Consider the following 26,971-nt stretch of genomic DNA (forward strand, 5'->3'; position numbering starts at 1 on the left):
TCTCATTTCTTAGTTCTCAGGTAAACTTCTGGCAGGTCTGTGGTTTAGCTTACTGCTCTCATGGAGGTGCCAGCCTCCTCTTAATTGCTTACCAGCACAACCTCCATGAGATTTCAAGAGTGCCCTCAGGCTTAAACTTCCACCATTGTGGTTAAAATAAAGTCAGTTCACTTGGGGAAAGTACCTGAACTCTGTTTTTACTTGCTATCTCTCCCCTTTGGCAAAACCTCTGGCCCACTGTTCCAGAGATGAGGGCAAGATAGTGAGTGACCTATTTCTCTTGGAGTGACACTTGATGAATGAGCAGCACAGTACTGGGTTGGGTCATCGTCCTCTGATTTTTCTCATCTTTCCTTTCCTAATGTGGAACTTCTTCACCAGCAATGAATTGGGGTGAGGGCAGTTGGGGCTTTACAATTCTCAGCTTCTGTGCCTATGAATTGGGGCTGAGTGGAGGAAGGCAGCCTCAGAGTTTTCAGGTGCTCTTACCTAGAGTTGAGCCTCTGCAACATGGGACTTGAAGGGGAGGGAAGGTGAGAAATGCTGGTAGACCTGCCCTTCCAGGTGAGATACCACAATCCTTGACTGGGAGCTGAGGGCAAGAGGGAGCCATGTGTCCTTGGCTGCACCCAAGTGAAGTGGATCTTCTTTGATTCAGAGCTTTAGGATGAAGAGAGGCAGTTGGGACAAAGGAGTGAATGTGGGTTGTGGCTCAGCCATAGTTTCTCACTATTCTTGCTGAGATGTAGTATATTTTCTTGAATAAGTGTTTCTTCATTTGATGTATGTCCTGGACATTTTCCAGAGACTTTAAATGGTGGTTTTTGTTTTTTATAATTTTCACCAGTTATAGTTATTTCAGTGGAGAAAAGGTTGTGGAACTCCTCATGTCCTCATTCCAAAAGTTGTCTCAATTTCATTTATTTTTAACAAAAAAATTGCTCCTGAATTATGGTTTTTGCTATCCCAAAACAGTGCAGCTTTACAAATCTCTAAAGTTAGTTCCAATATATATTATGAGAAAAAGGTTTATGAAACAAAAATACTAGGACTCTTGCAGTACATAAGCCTTAAAAGTTTATCCCATGTCTTTCTAGGTTTGAATAAGAGAAATTTCACTTGGAACAGGTGCATTTGGGCAGTATTTTGGTGATTTTTTTGTCTGATCTACGGCGGGTTTAGAATATTTTTATGAATTTCTTAATTTAATTTTTTAATAGTCATCCAGTACCTTCTATTAAAATTGTACTTACTAGGAAGCGTGAGTTCAGTAACTAGGCATTGCTCCCAACCTCAGGGCCACAGTGTACAGTTGTGCCCTGTGCAAGTGCACCAGGCTAAGGGGCTAGTGGGGGCTGAAATCTGGCCTGTGCTCTGTTCATTGTGTGCATGAGAGTGTTAATCCAGAGGAAGGGGTGCCTTAGTTCTAGTTCACACAAAAGTATTCTGTGGGCTTGCAGATTTCTTGGCTTTTAAGGATTTTTTCGTGTTTGGGGTTGGGGAGAATAAGACCTGAACACTGGTGACTATAATTTAAGACTGTGCATCTGAAAGATACAAAATAAAGTCAGAATGTTTATTTCTCACAGGGACAATAGAAAAAGAGTTAGGGGAGGAGGTGGCATTTGTCAGGCTTCAAAAGGGTGCGTAGCATTTTGACAAATGGAAATGAGTGCAGGGGACATCGCAGGTGAGAATTAGCAGAGGCATACACATAGGAAAGTTCATGCATCTTGGTAACAAAGCAATGTTCTGTTTTGCTTTCTTTTTAACATTGGTGAATATGGGAGAATACAGAGAAATGCGGCTGGAGAAATAGATAAGGCCAGATTATTAATAGTCTCTCTTTGTTAATCTCAGGAGTTTATTTCATAGTGTTAGGTAGCTATGAAACTAACATTTTTTTTTTATTAATGTCAGAGGAATAAATAACTTGTTGAGACCTGTGTTTTAGGGGAATTCATCTGGCCACAGGATTCAAAATAAAACTATACAAAGTATTTCAATAGAAAGAATTTAGTATAAAGTCACACTAAAGAGAATCAGTTTGGTAAAAACAGTATAAAGAGTCAGTTAAATAGGTGTTGGAGAGCTGAAAAAGCAAAAGGAGGTCACTTAGGCAATCTAGAGGCAATAACTGGCAAACTGCAGTTCTTACCCCTGTAGCAGGAGAAACAAAGGGAGGAGGTTTGCTCATTAGAACCAAAAAGCTCAGAGAAGAGGTTCCATGGAGTTGAAATTAAAAAGTCTAAGAAGCCCTAACCGGTTTGGCTCGGTGGATAGAGCGTCGGCCTGCGGACTCAAGGGTCCCAGGTTTTATTCCGATCAGGGACAGGTACCTTGGTTGCGGGCACATCCCCAGTAGGGGGTGTGCATGAGGCAGCTGATTGATGTTTCTCTCTCATCGATGTTTCTAACTCTCCCTCTCCCTTCCTCTCTGTAAAAAATCAATAAAATATATTAAAAAAAAAAAAAAACTCTAAGGAAGTGGATGCTATCTAGCTGCTGTTCTTCCCTTAGGACTGAAAGCAGGCAGTGTCATGGAGCTGGACTGAGACCTCTGAGGGAGGTCTGATACTTAATGGAAGTAGCTAGGAACTGCTGTTGCCAAGGTAACGGGCTGTAGTTGGGATGCTTTTGCTAGGAGTAGTAAGCAAACAGGAATGAGAAAGTCCTTTCTGTACTCCTTGTCTCTCATCTCCCCACCCTCCATCACTCTGTCTCCTACTTGTGAATCTTGAAAGGAAGCCAGAAACCAAGGGAGATTTGTTTACCGTTCCCACCTCAATCACACAGAGGAGGAGAGAGGGTAGATTTGGAGCTCAGAAAATAGAGATTAATAGCTAGCAAATTTGAGGCAAAACAAAAGCCCTTGAAATGGGTCCCTATATGTACAAGAATTTAGTATATGATAAAAGAAGCATTTCAAACCTGGAAGAAAGAATAAATTAGTTAATAAATAGATCTGCAACAAATTATGGAGAGTGGGGGGAAGTATGTACACCTCATTTAAATAAGGCATGCAGCTCGCTGGCTGCGAGTTTGACATGTTTGATACACAAAAAAGTAATTTGAAGATGGATTAAGGAGTTTACTATAAAGAATTAAACTGAAAATAACTAGAAGCACATAAAGGTAAACATTTATTAATTGCACTAATGGAGATGTTAAAGCATGAAAGAAAAGATAAAACTCAACAAGGAAAAGGATATATTTAATATTCAGCAATCTATATATATAAAACCCTAATATGTAAATAGACCAAACAGTGGAACAACGGCACAACTGGTCGCTATAACGTGTGCTGACCACCAGGGTTTGCACGTGGAACATGGTGGGCGTCAACCGCGGCAGGATGGTGGAGCAGGTGAGCAGGGGCGCCAGACCTAGGTGGGGCGCTGGTCGCTGTCATCAGGGTGAGCCTCTGGTGGTTACTGAAAAATCTGCTCCTGTGTGCCACCGTCCAGCTGGGCACTCGCACTTGCTGCTGGAGCCCGGTGCCTACCCCAACCACTCAGCACCGTCAGCAGGTGTGAGTGGCAGCTGCCGGCCCTGATCACCCCTCAGGGCTTCTCCACCTCCTCCTGCTCCTGGGGGGCGATCGGGGCCGGCAGCCACTTCTCGCACCTGCTGCTGCCAATGGCCCTGCTTGCACACACTGCCAGAGCTGGAGCCACCGCTCGCACCCACTGCCAGCGCTGGCCCCACTCGCATCTGCAGCTGGCGCTGGAGCCGCCACTCACACCTGCTGCTGGCACCTGGCACCGGTCGCGATCGTGGGTGCGAGCGGTGGCTGCCGGCCCCAATTGCCCCTGAGGGCTTCTCCACCTCCCCCTGCTCCTGAGGGGCAATTGGGGCAGCAGCAGCTGCTCACACCCACTGACGGAGCAGGCTCTGCTCGCACCCGCTGCTGGCGCCGGCCCCAATCGCTGCGCGCTGTCAGCACATGGGAGCAGTGGCAGTGGGGCTGCCGGCAGACGGGACCGGGGGCCACGGGGGGAGGGGTCGAGTGGGGGCACGGAGGATGGGCCAAGACCCGCCCCTGTGCCCACCTCAGCCTTGCGGCCCACAATTCCTTTCAAGGTGCACGAAACTTAGAGGAGAGGTTAATATTCTTAATATACAAAGGACTCTTCTAATTAATAAAGAAAAATATAGCAATCTCAGTGGAAAAAAGGCCAAAAATAAAGAATGTGACCATATACAGAAAAAATACAAATGTCCAATAAAATAATTGTCAACCTTTTTTATTTAAATAGATTTTTATTGATTTCAGAGAGAGAGAGAGAAACATCAATGATGAGAGAGAATTATCAATTGGCTGACTCCTTCATGTCCCCCCCCACCACTGCGGATTGTGCTGGCAATCCAGGAATGTGCCATGACTGCAAATTGAATCTTCACCTCCAAGTTTATAGGTCAATGTTCAACCACTGAGCCACACCAGCTGGGCAATAATTGTCAACTCTGATGAGGATTTGGGGAAGACAAATATACTCATGATCTAGAAATGTAAATTGGTATAGTCTTTCTAGAGGATGTATATCAGTATATATCAAAAACCTTGAAAATAATTGTTTACATTGAAAAGATACTTTTTCTGAGATAGTAAGTAAGAAAGCAAGGATGGTTATAGATGGAGATGAGTTAAATCAATAGGAGCTTGTGTCTTGACAGTTTTGCAATCAAAGAAAAGCAGAATGATGCTGTGGGTACTGTAGGAAATCAACTAGCTTTGTGTAAAAGCATTTAGCAGCATTATCTTGCTTGTAGTTAGCTAGCATCTATCTGTAATAATAAAAGCGTGTAATATGCTAATTAGACCAAAAGCATAATATGCTAATTAGACTGGACATCATTCTGGATGAAGCCGGGGCCAGAGAGAAGCTGGTGCTGGCAGCCGGGGGATGGAAGGCCTACTCTTGCACGATTTCGTGCATCGGGCCTCTAGTAAATATATAAGCAGACTGTTTGGTTTTTATGACTTGCTCTAGTAACACTAAATAGATCAGAATTTAGAATGGAGAAAATTACTTGAATACAGAGGGAAACTTGTGAAAGATTGGATCTAGGGAGCTGTTATCTCATTGTAGAGCATAGCCTTGCTGATGGCTGCAGAGCAAGGAGCCTGAGAAACCACACAATTAGTATGCTTGACTGGAACCTGATAGGTGCTCTCTTTTTCTGGTGCTGTCTACAGTGGGGATTACCACGAGAAGTATCGGCTCTCAGAATGACTTGAATTCTTTCCAGGTCTTGGCTCTAATGAATTGTGGCTTCTGACATTGGGGATACACGTTTGCTTAGGTCTTGATTTACACTGTATCAACAGAATAACCCTCAATTGTAATAATCTTTATACTTTTTATAAAGTAAAATCTACCTAATAAAAGAGTAACATGCTAATTGACCGTACCGTCGCGACACCCACCAGCCAATCAGGAGTGAGTATGCAAATTATCCCAACAAAGATGGCAGGTTAATTTGCATACACAGGTGCCGACCAGTCAGGGGCACACCACCTCAGCCGCTCCAGGCCTCTGGGCAGCTTGGGAAGGCACAAAGGCGGCTCCAGGCCGGAGCAGAAAGGCGGCTCCAGGTTGGAGCGAAGGTGGTGCCGGCAGTGGAAGGAAGGCCCATTCTTGCATGAATCTTCGTGTATCGGGCCTCTAGTATTAAATATAAGTCAAAATTACTTTCATCAGGTACTTGATTGAGGGGAGTAATTGTTTTTTCTACTTTCTATTCCAGACTGATTTTAAATTCCTGATAATTGCTTCTGTCTCAGGAATTTTATTATAGACCAATAGAGCAGACACAAATATGTTTATAATTCTCTTTATAGGAGATCCCCCATTCTTACCAGAATCTTTTGATCGAATTCTTCTTGATGCACCCTGCAGTGGACTGGGGCAGAGACCAAACATGGCTTGTTCTTGGACTTTGAAGGAAGTGACATCATATCAACCCTTACAGCGAAAACTCTTTACTGTGGTATGTGATGATACTTTGCTGTGAAAGAAAGTTGGCCTTCACTTGTTTGATGTTTAAAAGATTGAAAGCAGTGTTCATAGCAGCATTGTTCACAATAACCAAATGTGGAAACCACTGAAGTGTCCATGAACAGGTAAATAAGCAAAATGTGGTATACATACAGTGCAATATTATTCAGCCTTACAAAGGAATGAAGTCCTGATACATGCTGCAACATGGATGGACTTTGAAAACATTATGCCAGATGTAAAAGACAGATATTATATCATTCCATTTATATAAGGTAACTTAGAATAGGCAAATTTATAGAGACTAGTGGTTACCAGGGGCTGGAGATATAAGGGGTTATTGTTTAATGGGCACAGAGTTTAAGTGTAAGATGATGAAAAAAATCTGGATTTAGATAATGGTGATGATTGCCCAGCAGTGTGAATGTACTTAATGCCACTGAATTGTATACTTAGGCATGGTTATTAATATGATAAATTTATTATGTATATTTTACCACACACAAAAGGACAGAGAAGGTTAATTTAATTTTAAATACAGGGAGCTTTCCTTTATGTTGACTTCACTATTTCTTTCAGGTAATAGAATTTCTTCACTCAGATGTAATGAGTTTCCAACATTCTGCTTTATCTTTAAAATGTCCCAGGATTATTTACTACTTGATGTGAATAATCTTACCTAATAATAGAGAAACATGTAAATTGACCGTACCTCCGCTACGCCCATAGCCTATCAGAGTGGGTATGCAAATTAACCCAACAAAGATGGAGGTTAATTTGCATACATAGAGGGTCCTGGGAACCTCTTCGGCACCCAGGTCACTCCCAGTCGACCATCGGAGGGGCCGAGCCTGAGATCGGAGGGGCGGGGCGGGGAGGGGGCGCTTCCCAAGCCTAAAGCCTGGGGCTTGGGAAGGGGCCAAGACTGCGACCAAACGCAGACCATCCAGAAGTCAGTGCTGGGTTGCCCAGCTGCACCCTGGCGACCCAACACTGACTGCTCAGGTGGCTGAGACCCAGAAAAAGAGTAAGGGTCTGATCTGCAGCCTCAGTGGAAGCTGTTGATCAGTGTACTTACCTCTCTCTTTCTCTCCCTCTTTCTTACTGATCTTCGCCAGCAGCCAGGCTTTTCTTTCTCTCCCGGCCTTGGCAAGGGGGTGGGGGGGTGGGGACTGCTGTTAAGCCCCGCCTCTTGGATCAGGCCCAGAGATAGGCCTGGAGATGCTGACTGGCATAGGAACTAACCAAACAGAACCAAAGGTGGGTGCTGTGGGGAACCAATGGGTGCTTAGGTGGTAGAGCTTTTGATGCTGACTAGCATAGGAACTGACCAATGAGAAACAAAGGTGGGTGCTGTGGGGAACCAATGGCTGCTTAGGAGGCAGAGCTTTTGATGCTGACTGGCATAGGAACCAACCAATCAGAACCGAAGGTAGGTGCTGTGGGGAACCAATGGCTGCCTAGGAGGCGGAGCTTCTGATGTTGACTAGCATAGGAACTGACCAGTGAGAACCAAAGGTGGGTGCTATGGGGAGCCAATGGCTGCCTAGGAAGCGGAGCTTCTGACGCTGACTGGCATAGGAACTGAACAATGAGAACCAAATCTGGGTGCTGTGGGGAGCCAATGGCTGCCTAGGAGGTCAAGCTTTTGACGCTGGTATAGGAACCGACCAATCAGAACCAAATTGGCCAGCAGAGGAGGGCAGTTGGGGGCGACATCAGGCCTGCAGGAGAGGACAGTTAGGGGTGATCAGGCTGGCAGGCAGAAGCAGTTAGGGGTAATCAGGCAGGGAGGCAGGTGAGCAGTTAGGAGCCAGTGGTCCCAGATTGTGAGAGGTTTGTCTGACTGCCGGTTTAGGCCCGATCCCTGGGATCAGGCCTAAAATGCAGTTGGACATCCCACAAGGGGTCCCCAATTGGAGAGGGTGTAGGCTGAGTTGAGGGAATCCCCCCTCCGTGCACGAATTTCGTGCACCGGGTCTCTAGTTATATATAAAACCAGTTATTCTTTTTAATAGGGTTCCTGGATCATTTTAGATAGCAAATTTAAGAAAAAAGTGGGAAGTCCATTTATATTACTGTCTAATACAGTGGTCGGCAAACTCATTAGTCAACAGAGCCAAATATCAACAGTACAACGATTGAAATTTCTTTTGAGAGCCGAAAACCGACTTTTGCTCATGGGCCACGAAGTTTCAATCGCACTGTACGTGTGCGCCCGCACATGGTATTTTGAGGAACAGCCATACTCAAGGGGCCAAAGAGCCGCATGTGGCTCATGAGCCGCAGTTTGCCGACCACTGGTCTAATACAATATTGTTATGTTAACTGTAATTGAAAATTTTTTAAAAAATTGTAAAAGTGGGTAGTTCAAAAGAAATAAAAATGGGAAGTGACAATGTCCAGTGTAGGAAATAAGAGAACCATAAAAGCTGCAAATTTAACTGGTCACCAGTGCATTTCAGAAGAAGTCCCGATAGAATATTTGAGAATTTCTCTCAGTCTTGCAAAAATGATACAATACATTTCACAAAATATAGATAGCATTTGATCAAGGATTACTTCATTATTTTTACTCAGGCCTTAATTATAAACACATAGGCTACAGCAACAATGGGTGTAATATTATGTGGTCTCTGAAGCTGTCTTTGAGTATATTTCCAGTCATCTCTCCTGCTGTCTCCTTTCGTACATAAAGGTGGCACTGGTCATGGATTATTTAACTTGTTCTTTTTTTATACAATCTGGGAAGAACACATTTTGAGAGTTAAAACAGCAAGCAGTGTAAAGAAGCTTTATTTATAGCTAAAGTCCATTGATGGGGGGGTAAAATTAGGATACTGTTTTAAGACACTTGGCTTTTCTTTCTAGATAATAGCAAAAAGAACTACTTAGGATGCATTATCTCAAAAAAAGGAACAGCTGACAGTATGAGAGGCAATGGAGAATATAGCAGGTATGCCATCTGGCATGGATTAAAATTGATTGAGAATGTGGACTTAGAATCAGACAGACTTTTTTTGTTAGTTAAATTTTTCAGTTAGAGTTGATACACAATACTATATTACTTTCCAGTGTACAACATAGTGATAAGACACTTATATGAAGTGATCACCCCCTTAAGTCTAGTACCCACCTGCCACCAGATATAATTCTTATTATTGACTGTATTCCCCATACTGTGTTTTACATCACTATGACTATTTTTATTACTGGAAATTTGTGCTTCTTAACTCCTTTCAGCTTTTTCACCCATTCTGCCCAATCCTTCCTCCCATTCTAGCAACCATCAGTTTGTTCCCTGTATCTATAGGTTGGTTTTTCTTTAGTTTGTTCATTTACTTTATTTTTTAGATTTCACATATAAGTAAAATCTATGGTATTTTTCTCTGTCTGATTTATTTCACTTGGTTAGATGTTTATATAACTTATGAAGTGATTCCCCTAATAAATCTAGTACTTCCCTGACTCCATATATAGTTATTACAGTGTTATTGACTATATTTCTTATGCTGCTCTTTACATCTCCATGGCAGCTTTGTAACTGCCAATTTGTACTTTTTAATTCCTTCACTTTTTTCCCCCAGCCCCATACTTCCCTTCCTCCTGGCAACCATCAATTTGTTTTTTGTATCTCTGAGTTTGTTTCTGTTTTGTTTGTTCGTTTGCTCTTTAGATTCCACATGTAAATAAAATCATATATTTGTCTTTCTCTATCTGACTTATTTCACTTAGCACAATATTCTCTAGGTTCATTTATGTTGTCCTTAACACGTTAAGCGCCTAGACTGCTTTGTCTTCCATATGGAAAGTACAGTGCCAGTCACCAGTGAGTGACATAGCACTTAATGTGTTAATGGTAAGATTTCACTCTTTTTTTTAATGTCTGAGTAATACTCCATTGTATATATGTAACACATCTTCTTTATTCAATTATCTATCGATGGACACTTAGGTTGCTTTCATATCTGGGCTATCCTATATTATAAAAGGCCTGTGAAAAAAAAAATTAAATTAAATTAAAAAAATAAAAGGTCTGTGGTTGTGACGCCATTAGGGTCATGACCAAACAACCAGTCAGAGCTGCACGGCGAAGATGGGGCCTGTGACTCTGCGTGGCAAGGCCTGGGGTCCCACAGCTCTGCGCGGTGAGGCCTGGGGTCCCGCCAGCGCGGTGGGTCTGGATGTCATGCGATTTTGCGCTCTGGGCTTCTAGTCTAATCTAATAAAGAGGGAATATGCAAATTGACCATCACGCTATAACGGTCAAGATTCTTGCGCCCACAGTGGAGGCAGGGATTCCATGACACAAGATGGCTGTGCCCACAGTGGAAGCTGAGTTCCCGTAACAAGCCTTAACGAGCAATCAGCAGGGACCTGAGGCTGTGCCCCCCACCTGGTGGGGCTTAACAGGGGACCTCTGGCCGCGTTTCCCAACCCCGGCACCAGGCAGGGGGACCTCAGGCTGTGCCCCCTGCCCAGCAGGGCTTGACGGGGGATCTCAGGCCACACTCCCTGGCCCGGGCCAGGGGACCTCAAGGCGCACCCCCCGGCCTAGGCCGGGGCACCTCAGGCCATGCCCCAACCCAGCACCGGGCCAGGGGACCTGAGGCAATGCCCCACGCCCTGGTGACAGGCCGTGGGACCTGAGGCCGTGCCCCCCACCCAGTGGGGCATGACAGGGGACCTCAGGCTATGACCCCTGCCCAGTGGGGCTTGACAGGGTACCTCATGCCGTGCCCCTGCCCTGGTGCCGGGCTGGGGGACCTGAGGCCACGCCCCCCGCCATGTGTGGCTTGACGGGGGACCTCAGGCCGTGCCCCCCGCCCTGGGCCAGGGGACCTGAGGCTGCACCCCTGCTTGGTGGGTCTTGATGGGGGACCTCAGAACGTGTCCCCGGGCCTGGGCTGGGGCACCTCAGGCCATGTCCCCCACCCAGGGGGGCTTGACAGGGGTGGGGCCGGCCGGGTCTGGTTCTAGCCCAGTGTGGTTGGGGCCGGCAGGGTCTGGATCTCGTGTGATTTTGAGGCGCATGTGGGTGGGCAGGGACTTGACTCTGGTTCCCATGGCACACCCCAGACTCTGACAGGAGGAAGATTTTCATATACATTTTATTAATTTTCTTTCATCTCTGACACTTCTATTATAGAGAAAGGGCAAAGAGCAATATTAAAAATATTTCCTCTAATTAATTCCCTTTTAACCCTTTGCACTCTCTTGCTTTTTTCTCGATTCCTTTATTCTAATGCTAACGGTGTCGAGTCACACTCGACATTCGAGTGCAAAAGGTTAATGTGCATGAATTTCATGTACCAGATCACTAGTCCTATATAATAAAAGCCTAATATGCTAAGTGTCCAGTCATCTGGTTATCTATTCAACCAAAGCGTAATATGCTCGTGATATGCTAAGGTGGCTCAACTGCTCGCTATGATGTGCACTGACCACCAGGGGTCAGATGCTGTGACCAGTAGGTTAGCTTGCTGCTGGGGTCTGGCCAGTCGGGACTGAGCGAGACGGGCTGAACACGCCCTAATGCCCTCCAGCGGTCCCTCTCTGGCTGGCCAACCTCCTGTGTCCCTCTCCAGCCCCGATCATGCACTGGTGGGGTCCCTCAGCCTGGCCTGCGCCCTTTCACAATCCAGGACCCCTCGGAGGATGTCAGAGAGCCGGTTTTGCCCTGATCCCACAGGCCAGGCCGAGGGAACCCACTGGTGCACAAATTCGTGCACCGGGCCTTTAGTTGTAAATAATGCTACAGTGAACATAGCGATGCATATATCTTTTCAAATTAGTGTTTTGGATTTCTTCAAATAAATTCTCAAAGGTGAGAATGCTGAGTCATATGGTAGTTCTATTTTAAAATTTTTGAGGAACTTCCATACTGTTTTCCTTTTCTTTTTTTTCTTTTTTTTTTTTTTGTAGTGTCTTTTTACTGATTTTATCTTATGAGTTTGGGAGTCTTCCTTCTTTATTTTTTTGGAATAGTTTGAGAAGGCTAAGTATTTTTTTTGGGGGGGTGATATTTGGTAAAATTCACCTATGAAGTCATATGCTCCAGGGATTTTGTTCAATGGGAGTTTTTTATTATTATTATTATTACTTATTTGATTTTTTTTAATTTTATTTATTGGTTTGTTCAGGTTTTCTTTTTTTTTTTTTTATTCAGTCATGGGAGATTGTATTGTTTTAGGAATTTATCCATTTTTTTCCCCCTCAGGTTGTTCTGTTTATTGGCATATATAGTAATTCTTTGTATTTCTGTGGTGTTAGTGTGACTTCTCTTTCTTTTGTGATTCTATTTATTTGGGCCCTCTTTTTTTTTGATGAGTCTGGCTAAAGCTATATATACACTGAGTGGCTAGATTATTATGATCTCTGAACGCATAATAACCTGGCCTCTCAGTGTGTGTGTGTGTGTGTGTGTGTGTGTGTGTGTGTGTGTGTGTGTGTATTAGAGGCCTGGTGCATGAATTCATGCATGGGTGGGGTCCGGCCAACCTGGCCAGGGGGAGGGGATATGGGCTCTTGGCCAGCCTGCCTGCTAGGTCAAACTCCTGGTCGAGGGGAGAATTTGCATATTAGCCTTTTATTATATAGGATATACACTGAGTGGCCAGATTATTATGCGTTCAGAGATCATAATAATCTGGCCACTCAGTGTATATTGTTTATCTTTTCAAAGTATCAGCTCTTGGTTTAATTTATATTTTCTGTTGTTTTCTTTTAGACTCTATTTTGTTTATTTCTGCCCTGATCTTTATTATTTTCCTTTTACTCACCTTAGGCTTATTTTTTTCTTCTTTTTCTAGTTTCTTTAAGCTGTAGGCTTGATTGCTTATTTGAGAATTTTCTTGTTTCTTGAGGAATGCCAGAATCAGATAAATCTTGATTAGAGTCATGCATCCGCTCCATAAGTGACTTTGGGTACATTGATTCCATATCTGAGAAATGGAGGTAATAACTATACCTAATTTACATCAGTGGAGAGAGTAACTATAAGTCATTTTTGTTCAAAAGATTTATTGAGAAAACCCATGTAAGTTGCTTAAAATAATAGCTGGCCCACAGTAACAAAATTTAAATTTTGATCAGCATACAGACAGTCCTCGGGTTACATCGGACTCGACATACATCGTTTTGTGGTTATGTCGCCATCCTCCATCTATATATATAAAAGCCTAAGCGACCATCGCTACCAAATGGACAACCAAACAGGCTGCATGGGGCGACTAGGCCAGCAAGGGAGTCAGTGAGGGATGACCAAACGATCGAGCAGCAGGCTGCATGGGGTGACCAGGCCAGCAGGGGGTTAGTGAGGGGTGACCAAACAGAGCAGCAGGCTGCGTGGGGTGACCAGGATGACAGGGGGGTTAGTGAGGGGCGACCAAATGAACTAACAGCAGGCTGCGTGGGGTGACCAGGCCTGCAGGGGGGGGCAATTGGGGGCGACCAGGCTGGCACAGGGGGGCAGTGAGTGGCAACCAGGCTGACAGAGGGGGGCAGTGAGGAGTGACCAGGCCGGTGGGGGGGCAGTTGGGGGAGACCAGGCCAGCAGGGGGACAGGGGCAACCAGGCCAGCAGAGGGGCAGTTAGGGGCGACTATGCTGGCAGGGGGGGCATTTGGGGATGACCAGGCCACCAAGGGGGGCAGTTAGGGGCGATCAGGCAGGCAGGCAGGTGAGCAGTTAGTAGCCAGTGGTCCCGGATTGTGAGAGGGATGTCTGGCAGTCGGACATTCCCCAAGTGGTCCCAGATTGGAGTAGATGCAGGCTGGGCTGAGGGGACCCCCGTGCACGAATTTAGTGCACCGGGCCCCTAGTTTCTTTATAAAAAATTAAAATTTTCATCATTTTGACATATGTACATATGTGCTTTATGTTTTTTATTATTTACTGTATTTTCCACAAGTAAAGGTCAGGAATTGTTATCTTTTAAATTTTTTTTTACTGTTTCACTTCATTACTGTTTTGTATGTGTTCCATGTGAGTTATGTAGGTGCTTATGTAGGTTGTTTCTGACTTACGGCAAAAATCACGTTATGTTGCGCCATAGGAAAGGATCTCCTATATAACCCAAGGACCTACTGTACTCTGATTTAAAAGCATAAGTATACAATATATATATATACACTGAGTGGCCAGATTATTATGATCTCTGAACACATAATAATCTGGCCACTCTGTGTGTGTGTGTGTGTGTGTGTGTGTGTGTGTGTGTGTATTAGAGGCCCGGTGCATGAATTTTTGTGCATGGGTGGGGTTCGGCCAGCCTGGCCAGGGGGAGGGGACATGGGTGGTGGACCGGCCTGCCTTCTGGTTGAACTCCTGGTCGAGGGGACAATTTGCATATTAGCCTTTTATTATATAGGATATACACTGAGTGGCCAGATTATTATGCGTTCAGAGATCATAATAATCTGGCCACTCAGTGTATATTTTGAAATATTTTGTTAAAATTTTAAAAAGATTTAAATTTTAATTATTTAGAACAAATTTATTTTTGTATAACACCTTATTTCCTGATTCATTTATTTATTGGAATTATTTATTGAGCACCTATTTTATGTAATATACTAGAGTTCCCGTTGCAGGAAGATTCCTGCAATATGGCTTCCTGCTGTGCTCTCCCCTGGTCCCGCCTGCTTTCAGTCCCTTCTCCCCGCCCTGCCTGCTTCCCTTCCTTCTCCTCTGCCCCGCTTGCTTGCTTCTCCACAGCTTCGCTCCCTTCTACAGGCTTGGCTTCTTTCTACACTGTCTTGATATGCAAATTAACTGCCATCTTGGTTGGGTTAATTTGCATACTCACCCTGATTGGTTGGTGGGCGTGGTTTGGGCATAGCAAAGGTGTGGCCAATTTGCATATTACTCTTTTATTATGTAGGATTATTCTAGGTGCTGACAACGCAGTAGTGATAGAATAGTTTCTGCCTTTATTAATGAGGTTTCTATTCTGATTGGGTAGGAAAATGAACAAATAGGTGAGTAAGTTATTAGAAAGAAAGGGAGAATAGGAGTGCTGGATTGAAATAATTGCAATTTTACATAGGGTGGTCAGGGTGGGCATTGCTGGAAAGGTGACATGTAAGTAGAGATAAGAAAATTGTGAAGAGCAAGCAATGAGGAGAATTAGGAGAGGTTTCCACGCTTGTGCACAGGTCCTGCGGGGGTAGGGGGAAATGTGCCATAAATATTCCAGAACAGCAGTGGCCAGTGTTGCTAAAGCGAAGTGAGGAGGTGTTCAAGGCGAGGTCAGAGAGGCAGCAAGCAGCCTGCTTTGTGTAGGGGCTTGACAGCCACTTTCAGGACTTGGGCTTTGACTCCAGGTGATAATGGAGGGCATTTGAAGGGCTCTGAGCTGAGAAGTGGTAAGTTGTGAAAGTAGTGCTCTGATTACCATACTGATAATAGATTGTAGAATGGTAAGGGGAAGATGTGGACTAAGTAGGAGACTTGCAGCAATCCAGGCAACGACCGTGAGACTTGGATCAGAACGGTAGCCATGGAAGTGGTGAGACGTAGCCAAATTCTGTGTATATTTTGAAAGTAGAGACAATAGGATTTGCTGATGTATTGGGAATGTGATAAAGGATAATCTAAGATTTGGGACCTGAACATTTGGAATGATAGGAATACGTCTCCAATAGGTTTCAGAGAGAAGATAGGGGTTCGCTTTGGGACATATCAAATTCCATAGTAGATATACTGAGAAGGCAATCGAATACAGTATGTTAGTATGGAATTTAGAAGGAAAACTGGCCTAAAAATATAAATTTGGTAACTAAAGTTATGGAACCAAATGATCCGATTTGGAAAAGTTGTGGCCCAAATGGCTCCAAGATAATGAAATATATCTAGTCTGGAATATCTAGGAAAGAATCCTGGTCATACAGAACATCATTCTATTTACTATGTTTATTTAGCCTGGCGGTACATGTAGTCTGACCCTGTTTTTCTGTAGGCAGTGAAGCTGCTGAGGCCAGGGGGAGTGCTTGTTTACAGCACCTGCACCATCACGCTGGCAGAGAATGAGGAACAAGTGGCCTGGGCCCTCACAGCATTTCCTTGCCTTCAGCTTCAGCCCCAGGTAAGAATAATTCCCATCACAGAAACTTAAGTGCAGGGATCAACACAGGCTATTTTAATTGTCAGGTAAAACTTCTGAAACAAATACTGTCATAAACAAAAATGTTTCATTAAATCCATTTAGACTGCCCATAGAGAATTTACATCCTGACCAAGTTTTCCTTGTGTTCATCCCTTGCCTTTGTGTTAAATGCCACAGAGCCCAGATGTATTCTTTTTTTTAATTTAAGAAATCTTTATTGTTCAGATTATTACAATTGTTCCTCTTTTTTCCCCCCATAGCTCCCCTCCACCAGGTACCTACCCCACCCTCTGCCCTTACCCCCCCCCCCACTGTCCTCATCCATAGGTGTACGCTTTTTGTTCAGTCTCTTCCCACACCCCCCACTCCCCTTTTCCCCTGAGAATTGTCAGTCCACTCCCTTTCTATGCCCCTGATTCTATTATATTCACCAGTTAATACTGTTCATCAGATTTTTTTATTCCCTTGGTTTTTAGATTCACTTGTTGATAGATATGTATTTGTTGTTCATAATTTTTATCTTTATCTTTTTCTTCTTCCTTTTCTTAAAAAATACCTTTCAGCATTTCATATAATTCTGGTTTGGTGGTGATGAACTCCTTTAGCTTTTTCTTATCTGTGAAGCTCTTTATCTGACCTTCAATTCTGAATGATAGCTTTGCTGGGTAGAGTAATCTTGGTTGTAGTTTCTTGCTATTCATCACTTTGAATATTTCTTGCCACTCCCGTCTGGCCTGCATAGTTTCTGTTGAGAAATCAGTAGACAGTTGTATGGGTGCTCCCTTGTAGGTAACTAACTGTTTTTCTCTTGCTGCTTTTAATATTCTCTCTTTGCCTTTTGCTCTTGGCATTTTAATTATGATGTGTCTTGGTGTGGTCCTCTTTGGATTCCTTTTGTTTGGGGTTCTGTGCGCTTCCTGGACTTGTAAGTCTATTTCTTTCACCAGATGGGGAAGTTTTCTGTCACTATTTCTTCAAATAGGTTTTCAGTACCTTGCTCTCTCTCTTCTTCTGGCACCCCCATAATTCTGATGTTGGTACGCTTGAAGTTGTCCCAGAGGCTTCTTACACTATCTTCAACTTTTTGGATTCTTTTTTCTTTTTGCTTTTCCAGTTGAGTGTTTTTTGCTTCTTTATATTCCAAATCTTTGACTTGAATCTTGCGACCCTCTGGTCTGCTTTTAGGTCTCTGTATAATATTTTTTATTTCAGTCAGTGTATGCTTGATTTCTAGTTGATCCTTTTTTATATCCTCGAGGGTCTCGTTAAATTTATCGGCCTTTTCTAGGAAATTCTTGAAAAACCTTATAACCGTGGTTTTGAACTCTATATCCAGTCTTTTGCTTTAGTCCATTTCCTTTATTTGTGGCCTGCCTCTTTGTCTCTGCATTTTAGCTGCTTCCCTGAGTTTATGGAGTGGCTTTGTGTGCAAGGTGTCCTAGCAGGGCCCAATGGCTCAGCCTCCCCAGTTACCTGTGGTGGATCCTCTTGGTGCACCCCTTTGTGGGCTGTGTGTGCAGTCTTGTTGTAGTTAAGCCTAGATTGTTGTTGGTATCACTGGGGGAAGTTGACCTCCAGGCCAATTGGCTGTGAGGATCAGCAGTTTCTCTGCTGGGAGAGCTTCTGTGCTCAGCTTGGGTGGGGTGGAGTCTCAGGGTGGAGCAGACAGCCTTGGTTTCCCGTCAGCCCCACCCTAAGATTCCTGTGTCTCAGTGTCCCACGGCAATGGCTGCACGCACCTCTCCGAGAAGGCTGCTCTCAAGTTTCGCCCACTGCCAGACAGTCCAGTTTCTCCCCGAATGAGTCTGGTACCCAAAGTCTCACCTGGGGCTGGATTTCAGTGCAGTCGGGAGGTTTTGTTTCCCTCCCGAGCGAGAAAGCTAGCTGCGCGCTTGCTGCCCGCCCTCTCTGTACGCCGCAAGTAAGCCAGCCATGTATTCAGCCGCCCGCCCTTTTCACGCGCACAGGTCTCCGCACCTCCACAGATCCTCTGAGTCTCAATGTCCTTTTCTCTTTCCTTCTAGTTGTAGAATTTCCACTCAGCCAGCTTTCCAGTGGTTCTGGACGATGTCTGCTCTGTCTTCCAGTTGCAGTTTTGAAATTGTTGTGCGAGGCAGCAGTATAGGTGTTTACCTATGCCACCATCTTGGTTTCTCTCTCCCCAGGTGTATTCTTATTAGATTTTTCTTTCACTTATGGTTCTTGTTCATGTTGCTAAGAATTTTGTTTCCAAGTTTTTCCCTCTTCCCCATTCTAAATTTTTCAAATAAGGAAATTTTTGAGCAGTTTTTTCCCATGTCACATCAAAGCCCAAACAGGCTTTAAAATAACTAGAATATCAAAAGACTAATCAAAGTGGGGTAATGGTTTAGGATTATTGCTTCTTTACAGTTTCTTATGTAAATTATATAGCATTTAGAAAGCTTTCTTGTACTTCATTTTACCTAGCACCATGTTTCTGTTATGATTTTTATTGAAAATATGTTTATGGCTAGGTTTTTAGTCCATGATGTTTGAGATTAAGCTTAAATCTGTCATAATGCTCATATGCATTCAGATCATTGAACATGTAACTTTAATGCCTTTCTGTATAGAATTCTGGTGAATTCTGTGTAGAATTGTAGAATTCTGTGTAGAATTATGGAATACATAAGTAAAAAGCAATCCAGAGATGGTTTCTGGATGCAGAAATTAAGGTAATTACATTGTAAATGAAAGGAAGACTTCAGAATTCACATGAAATTTTGTATGTATCAATGTTTAACTAAAGGAGAGATTCTACCCACTCCACCCCCATAGGTTAATAAATACAGGTTTTCAGGCATACAACTAAGAAAATATATATTCAGTAACACAAACATTTGTCTGTGAAATGGGGAGTTAAATTAGGATTATGGGTCTTTCACAGTAGTTGTTTGCTAGTATCACTCAATTCCTTATGATTCTTTATGCCTCTAAACTGATTGATGCTGCCTTAATTGATCTCTTTTTTATATTCTAGTACATTTAAAAACAACAAAAACTTATCTAGTTGGAATGGGTCAGAGAGAGGCATCTTTAGGAACTCAGTTTGGGGAAGTCTCATATATAAAACTGAATTTTATCTATTGCTGTGATTGATAACTAGGGGCCTGGTGTACAAATTTGTGCACGGGTGACGTCCGGCTGGCCTGCCCCAATGGGGGCCAATCAGGCCAGGCCGGCCAGGGAGAGGACACGGGAGGTTGGCCGGCCAGCCCCACCCCCGATCAGGGTGAGGGGGGGATCGGGGTTGTTGCCGGCCAGGGGGAGGGGCCATCCCCCAATTGGGCCAATTGGCCGGCCGCAGTGCCGGTCATAGCAACCGGTCTTTCTGGTTGTTGCGGTTGTTCCAGTCATTTCGGCATTCCAGTCGCTTGGCTTTTATATATATAATGTTCCATTTATTAAGGACCATATACCTCTTGTGTGACAGCCACTATATGCCACTACAGCCAGGCATGATAGCACCTTCTTTATTTAAGCCTCTGAATATCTGAGTATTTTATATTTTATAAGATGAGGGAACGATTAGGTAAAGTTAACTTGCTTAAGGTCACGTAACTAAAATGTGGCAGGGCTATGATTTGTATTTTTAACTATGACGCTCAGGTCCTTTGAGATGTCATGATGTTTGATAAGCAGAGTTTTAATATTTATTCTTTATGTGACCATATGTTACTGCTTCCCCACTTCACTACCTGGAAAAACAGTATATTCTACAAAAATAAAAGGTATTTACTCATTTTTCTATTTTTGGAACTTGTGATAATACAACTGAATTTGTCTTTTAAATTGTGCACAGGCACCTATACTTGCTAATTGTAGGGTGTTCATGTATATTTTTATTTATTTCCTCTAAATAGGAACCACACATTGGAGGACAAGGAATGCTGGGAGCTGGCCTGTCATTTGAACAATTGAAACAGCTGCAGCGATTTGATCCATCTGTTGTGCCATTACAGGACATGGACATTGATTCTCTCAAAGAGGCCAGAGTAGAAGACATGATTTGGCTTGCAAATAAGGATTGTATAGGTTTTTTCATTGCAAAATTTGTAAAATGCAAAAGTATGGAGGAGAAGGATCCTTAGAAATGAAAGTTCCGAACATTTGCTCTGTTGTGTGTGTGTTTTAATTTAAAGACCAATTTATTGTTGGGCCAAGTGATTGATGGCATGGTTGCTAAGGAAACAGAAAAGGCTGCCAGCTGTTTCACCAGTGATCAAGAGACATGGAGGAAATAACAGGTGGGGGAGGGGGAGAGATATGAGATTATATTTTGTAATTTGAGAATAATTTTCCCTTTTGGATTTAGCAGAGTACAAAGAAAAGATGCCTATAGATGTCTGAAACATGTTTATTTGGAGTCATATGTTTTCATTTTTAATGGCAATCAATGAATCTAACAAGGAAAAAAATAGCAATATTTAATTTGGTTATAAAGTATATTATTTTTCATTCCTGAGTTCCTAATTAAGTAGTTTCTTAAGAATTCAGGGCACAGGAGGTATGAAATTTACCATGTGCTAATGACTGAGCCGAATATTTTACCTCTTTTTCTGCTTACTATTTGATAAATAAACCCTCTTTCAAATAAAGTCTGGATGTCTTGTAAATAAGAGTCTGCCTTTACTGTTTACTTTTCCCCCTCCCCCATGATTTATTTATTATTTATTTTAGCTTTTTTTTTTTTTATTGTTTAAAGTGTTACCCTCTCCCATGATTTAAACTAAAAAGTAAAATGAATCTTTTCTTCACTTTGTAGGTTAAAAAAATGAGAATATTCCGCAATGTCAGTACCTTTTATAATTTGTTGGAACACATGCTGTAATAGTTAATGAAGACGTGATTGGTGAGGAAGAGAAAGCCAACTTCTGACAACTAGGAACTGGCCTGGCATTTACAGGAAGGCCTTAGTGTTCTCCTATTGGACATAATTTCCCAGAACACCAACATCAGGCAAGACTATTATGACTATGACACATCAAGATACAAAAAGACCACTTCAAAATCAAATCTGAATTTAGGTAAAAGCAAGAACATCATCTAAACCAGTGGTTGCCATGGTGGACCGTGAGGTCCGGAATGTTGGCGACTGTTGGTTTAAGGAAACCTTTGGAGCAGCGGTTGCCAACTGGTGGTCCGCGGACCACTGGTGGTCCTTGAGGTCCGAAAGGTTGGTGACCACTGATCTAAAACAACAAAATTGATCAATCATCCCCTATAGTGGCCAATGTAAGTGACTGCTTAAAAAATAAATAAATAAATAAACTTATTCTTGCTTCATCCTACTTGTTTTTTTAGATGAGATATATTTAAACATTCAGCCTTAGTTTAAAGGCTGTCATATATAGTTATATACATGTTTTTGATAACACTTATCAAATCATCCCCAAATTCCTGAGCCTTGGGCATGTAAGTGGAGAGTTGGAAATAATTGCCTAATAGTTTCTTTCCCCCCTCCATAGGTTTCTGCTAGGAATGTCTCATAACTATTATACCCATCGAGATTGCAAGGCCTCCTGGGTCAGGTAAGACCTTTCATTGGCCTCATCTTTGAAGAAGCCTTTCTTGAATACCCTTCCCTGAGTTTGAGGTAGTCATTTGTCTTTCTATACCCCTAGGGACCATATTTACTGCTGTTGTGGCACTTTGAGAATACTCTAGTTTTCTAGGCATGCTCCTAACTACTATCTTCAGACTTGGGGAGATTCTGGGGGCAGGGACCCTGTGTTTTCTGTCACTGCTTCCTAGCAGGTTGCCAACAGATGCTTATTGAATGAGGGGAAAAAATATTCAAGCTCCAAAGATTCAAATATCTGACTTGTTTATATCCTTCAGTCTGCCTTATATCCAATAGATGTCATTTGACTAAAGAGTAATAGTGTTTACCTGTGGCCCTTCTGTTTCTAGGACTCAGCACACCTCTCCAAATTTTAAATATATTTTGTTTTAATGCACAAAATCCATTTTCTCTCATGTTCTCGACCAAGCCTTATGTGTTAAGCTGGGATGAAAATGGTAGCAACAAATGTATAAATTTTGGTTAATACTGATAAATAGCAAAATATAAGCAATGTGGGCAAAATAGAAGAAAAATATTTGCATATCGAAAACAGGACAAATAAATTAAATTCTTAAAAGTATTTCCTTTAACATACACATTTTCAGTGGTTTCTTTCCTTCAAAAAATAAAGCAAATTGAAAAACGAAACACATTCAATCTTAAAAGGACAAATAAACAAAAAAATACAATAAAAAGGAAAAAGATCAGGAAAATGTGGAAGAAATTGATATATTATCTTTTAACCTTAGTGTTGACATATCTGTGAAACAGAAAAAGCATTTAATTTAACAGTGAGTAAACTATCACATTTTAAACAGCAAAGAGAAGTACAAATAGTTAAAAAATATAATTTAGCCAGAATGAAACAACTGATCCAAAACCATGTAATCTTTTTTTCTCTAACAGTGTGACTTAAAGTTTCAATAAGATCAGAATATCTGAGACTAGCAGCATTACCTCACTGAGCAAGGATGAGGAATTAAATTTGTCATCAAAATGGATCTTCATTTAAAAATGAAGGAATAATAAAATTCATAGTCTGAATTAAGGTGGAAGAGAATTATTATTAATTATTAAGGAGTATTATTTTGCTGTGCTCATATCTTAAAAGATCCTTTACCTACCTTAGCTATTATTTTATGACATCATGGGAAGGTCACTAAAATAACATCAGTGATTGGCATTGTCCCAAGGAAAATGCTCCACAAGTGGGAATCGTTGAATATTTAATATATTCTCAACTGTAAGAATCATTCCTCAAATCACAATTGATGCTACTAATAATAAACAGTGCAGAAGCCAGCTCTTTATTTGTTTTAGATTAATTTCTTTAAATCAGGTTTGTTGAACAGTTCAGTGTAGCTGACAGCAAATGTTTAACAGGAATGCAGAGCAGACCGTGTTAAAAATGTGGCATTGTCCCAAAGTACAATATGACTAAGACACCCTACATTTAGCAGCACCTTTTTGTAACAGTAACTTAAATGAGCAGTAGAGAAAGAGCATAGTAAAAACTGAAATGGGTTTGACAAAAAACAGAGTAGAATCTATTAAGAACATTTCCAGCATTTTCTAGGTAGACTACAAAAATCATGATTCTACAACTAAGTTAAGGTTAAGCTTTTGCTTTGTGAAAAGACTATAATTTTATATTCCACAAGTCAGTAAATATCCCATTGTCTGGGATTATTTCTTCATTTACAAATTTAGTACAGACTGTTTACAGATATGTTCACTATACAGTTTTCATGTATAGATACTCTTATCTCAAATCCTGCAATATAGTTTTTGAGAAATACTCTGATTTGGACTAACATTACACAATAAAGTTAAAAAAAAAACCCTAAGAATCCAGGTTTAGAATTTTAAAAATGGACTCCATTAGCACAACTTTTTGAAAGGGATTAATAGTAGCAGCAGGTTAGATACATACCAGTTATACTTCAAGAATTTAAATATTCTAAAGTTATTATTGGGATGAAATTATGTGTAGCAAAGAAGGAGGCTGGTAATCAGCAGCATCTTACCATGATGGAAAGTTTATCAGAAATATTTTATAAAAGTAATCTTAATTGGAATATGGTTTTCCAATGATGTGACTACTTTGCATCAATTTATATAATATGACTACAGTTTTTGTAGTCAATAAATTCATTTCAACAGTACGGAGCTAATTAACAAATACACTGGTTCTGAGGGAAATGTTTCATATTAGCTGATAAAACACTATATATGTAACTCATTTTTAAAACTGAGTTTCCTTCGGAGTAGGGAAAGTAAGGAGTTAACCGTGAAACATTTTATTTATAAAGGTCCAGTAATATTTGGCAAGAACCTGGAATAATAAAAGAAGCAAGACAAAAATAGATTAACTTAACAAAATCATAATTATATAATCTGAAGTCAGGCAATTATAGAGAGGCATTCTCCAGGGACAAATTTCAGGTACTTGTACACCAAATACTGTCTCATGGTCCAGTCATAACTGGACAAAATGTACACATGGAGGTTTAGCCTTTACATGACAACCACATTGTGAGCTGCTCACAGCAGCATCATTGAGATAATATCTTCTAGTTTCCCCTTCATAGATGTCTGATGTAGGAAAATGCTCTGACCATTTTGTTCACTTCAAGTCACCCCATTTGCCCTGATTACTTCTGAAGAGCAGAAACTTTGGTTATAAGAAGCACTTCTAGGTTTTGACAGACAGTGAAACTCTTTGAGTTTGTGGTGGGGATGGAATGATAGGTATACTGGAAGATAACAGAACAATAAGCAGGGTTAGAAAAGTAAGTGGGAGAAGTTAGAAAAATTTATTTTCCCACGAAATAATTCTACAAGCTGTGTAAACGTTTCTTACTATAACAAGTACTCGAACACACAAAGATTGTACATTTCCAGTGAAACACTCACAGTTAAAGTTGCCTGTATTTTTTGCTCTATAGGAGCAAAAACAAGGAGCCAACAGAACGCTTTCCCAGTCACCTTTGGCAGCATGCTCCCTGCCTGCTCAACGGATCATTACAGCGTCATGCAGCACAATTCAGCTCAAAGCCAGGTGGGTAGGATTCTAGATACCAGTCTCTAGTTTCCTTATTAGTCTTCTGCATTCAGATTCATCTCAACCAACCACTCGCACATACTCTTACACACAGACGCACACACGCGTGCATACAGAGTTCCGGCTTGTAGACTCCAGTGCAGTGACATGAGACACTAGCTACTAAGAATGTGTGTCACAATCAGTGTGAGCTGCATGGATTAGAACAACCTTTGGAGTTTGGTTATATTTATCATAATTTATGGTCAAAATTATAAACTTACAGGGATGGTAAAACATTCAGAAATTAAACCTTTTCAAGTCAAGCAATGACACATATTTACAGTATGTACAGACTTTCTACTAGAATGGAAATAGGCGCCTACACAATGTTATTACAAATTTCCTGAATGTGGGCAATTCTAGTCCCTGTACTTCATAAAGCAAATCTGCTGACTTGGCATTAAGACTAAAATAGTGTGATCAAACTGATATATATATATATATATATATGTATATATTATATATAATTATAAGAAGGTGTTTGCAGAAATAACATTTACAAACTGTCTATACAGTACACAGTACTAGTACATAGAAAATATATTCTAACTTTATGATCCCCTTTGTATAAGGCAAGACTGAATCTGTCCCCAAATTTAGTCAGCCAGAGGTACAAGCAAGAAACAGTGGTCCATGGATGAATGAATATGCATATCAGGTGCCTACATTTTAAAAATCTGGAGAATCAAGAAATTCCACTTTTTATCTGAGCCAGTTCTGGCTTGCTGGAGATGTCAACTATATTTTTTAAAACATCCACCACATTTCTTAAAATACTAATGCCCCCTGGATGGCAACAATTTGTTCAAGTGGCAGCTACCCCAAACAGTTTTTGAAAAGTCCAGTACACAACCAGAGGACTGCAGCCGTACCAGGCACATTTATATAGCACTTAGAAAAGAAAAAAAGTATATTAATACTCTGTCATACTATTGCTATTTAAGCAACAGCAATACAAAATATACAAGACAGATCACATATGATTGCAATGTCGACCCCAAAGATTTAGATTGAGGGTGCTGTTATACAAGACTTAAAAAAATCCAAAAACACAAACAGACCAAAGTTATTGGCGGATGTAAACATCCCTGTTCCACTCCCCAGCCTCATTCCTTTTTTTGGATATTCCTTCTCCATCCTTGTCACAGTAGCGATCCTTGGATTTATGACGACTTCGTTGTTTGTTGCATTCGTTGTGGTCCTGCTCTCGATCCAGGTCCCTGGACCGGTGCCGAGACTCCCTGTGCCTGTGCTCACCACTCCCATGGGGCTCCTCTCTGTGGTTGTGGTCACGGTGTAGGGCATAGTAGTCCACATGCTCATGGGAGTAATCTTCCTTCGGCTCCACGTAGGCAGAGTCTCGACTCTCCTGGGTTTCTGAGTCAAATGTCTCCTGCCTGGAGAGGCCTCGATTTGTCCCACTACGATGGTTGTGGTGCGGGGCTGAGGAGGAAGGCCGGTGCTGGGACTTCCTGGCTGGTTCCAGGCAAGGTTCTTCCTCAGCTTGTGGGGCAGAGCGGGCGAGAGCAGAGCGGTCAGTCCTCTGATCGCCTTGAGAACCCTGGTGTCGAAGGGAGAAAACACAGGCATTAACCTTGGTCAGAGTGTAAGGAACTAAGGCATCACAAAGCAGGTCTATTCAAGTTTAGTTCCTTTTAAGGATCTAAAATGCTGAAATGAAATCTCACCTTGCTAAGTTACCTAATTCTTTTAATGATGTCTAGTGGCATTTATAAGGTTTGTACTATATCATATTGGACTTTGTCAATTTGTAAGTGCCTAGAACAGTACACAGAATAATCTTTTTATTTAAATGATTAAATGAGGGAGGACATTTTACATGTTCTTTCGCGGTTTAAATACAGATACAGGTCCCTAAGATTTTTCTACACATGGGTGTATACTTAACTACCCCCGTTTGAATACATGCAGGAAGATTAAAATGCCTTAGGATGTTGGCTTTGGCTTAAGGTACGGATTAAGGAGATAAAATATGAAATGCTTAAATGGCACGTACTGTGAGACAAGCACTATTTTAGCAGCCACATTAATTAATAATTAAGTCATTAATGCAATAACCCTGGGATAGGTTGCCAGAGGCATCTCAGGGAAAAAGCAGATAAGGGACTTATTCACGGTTATGTGCTTGGTAAGAGGTGGAGCCCAGCC

The 26,971-nt window shown here is 41.8% G+C and overlaps 2 protein-coding genes and 1 long non-coding RNA gene across 12 annotated transcripts in view; 2 read left to right on the top strand and 1 right to left on the bottom strand.

The window, feature by feature from the left end:
- The window catches only part of NSUN6 (NOP2/Sun RNA methyltransferase 6), a 52,488-nt gene extending 32,246 nt beyond the window's left edge, over positions 1-20,242 (top strand). Inside the window, exons 9-11 of the mRNA XM_008148851.3 lie at positions 5,846-5,994; positions 15,963-16,088; positions 19,994-20,242. Of these exons, the coding sequence (XP_008147073.2) occupies positions 5,846-5,994; positions 15,963-16,088; positions 19,994-20,221 (503 nt within the window). The 3' untranslated portion in view covers positions 20,222-20,242. The remainder of the gene's footprint in view (positions 1-5,845; positions 5,995-15,962; positions 16,089-19,993) is intronic.
- A 1,356-nt stretch (positions 20,243-21,598) lies between these two features.
- Positions 21,599-26,971, top strand: part of LOC129151369 (uncharacterized) — a 60,063-nt gene continuing 54,690 nt past the window's right edge. For both annotated transcript variants that reach the window (XR_008558059.1, XR_008558057.1), the window contains exons 1-2: positions 21,599-21,661; positions 24,645-24,757. This is a non-coding gene — a long non-coding RNA (uncharacterized LOC129151369). The remainder of the gene's footprint in view (positions 21,662-24,644; positions 24,758-26,971) is intronic.
- CACNB2 (calcium voltage-gated channel auxiliary subunit beta 2) overlaps positions 25,242-26,971 on the bottom strand; it is a 363,162-nt gene continuing 361,432 nt past the window's right edge. For all 9 annotated transcript variants that reach the window (XM_054725897.1, XM_008148840.3, XM_008148842.3 and 6 more), the window contains one exon: positions 25,242-26,363. In XM_054725897.1, coding sequence (XP_054581872.1) covers positions 25,869-26,363 — 495 coding nt within the window. In that variant the 3' untranslated portion in view covers positions 25,242-25,868. The remainder of the gene's footprint in view (positions 26,364-26,971) is intronic.

Source organism: Eptesicus fuscus, chromosome 2 (assembly GCF_027574615.1).
Source record: "Eptesicus fuscus isolate TK198812 chromosome 2, DD_ASM_mEF_20220401, whole genome shotgun sequence".
In the NCBI taxonomy this organism is placed as follows: domain Eukaryota; kingdom Metazoa; phylum Chordata; class Mammalia; order Chiroptera; family Vespertilionidae; genus Eptesicus; species Eptesicus fuscus.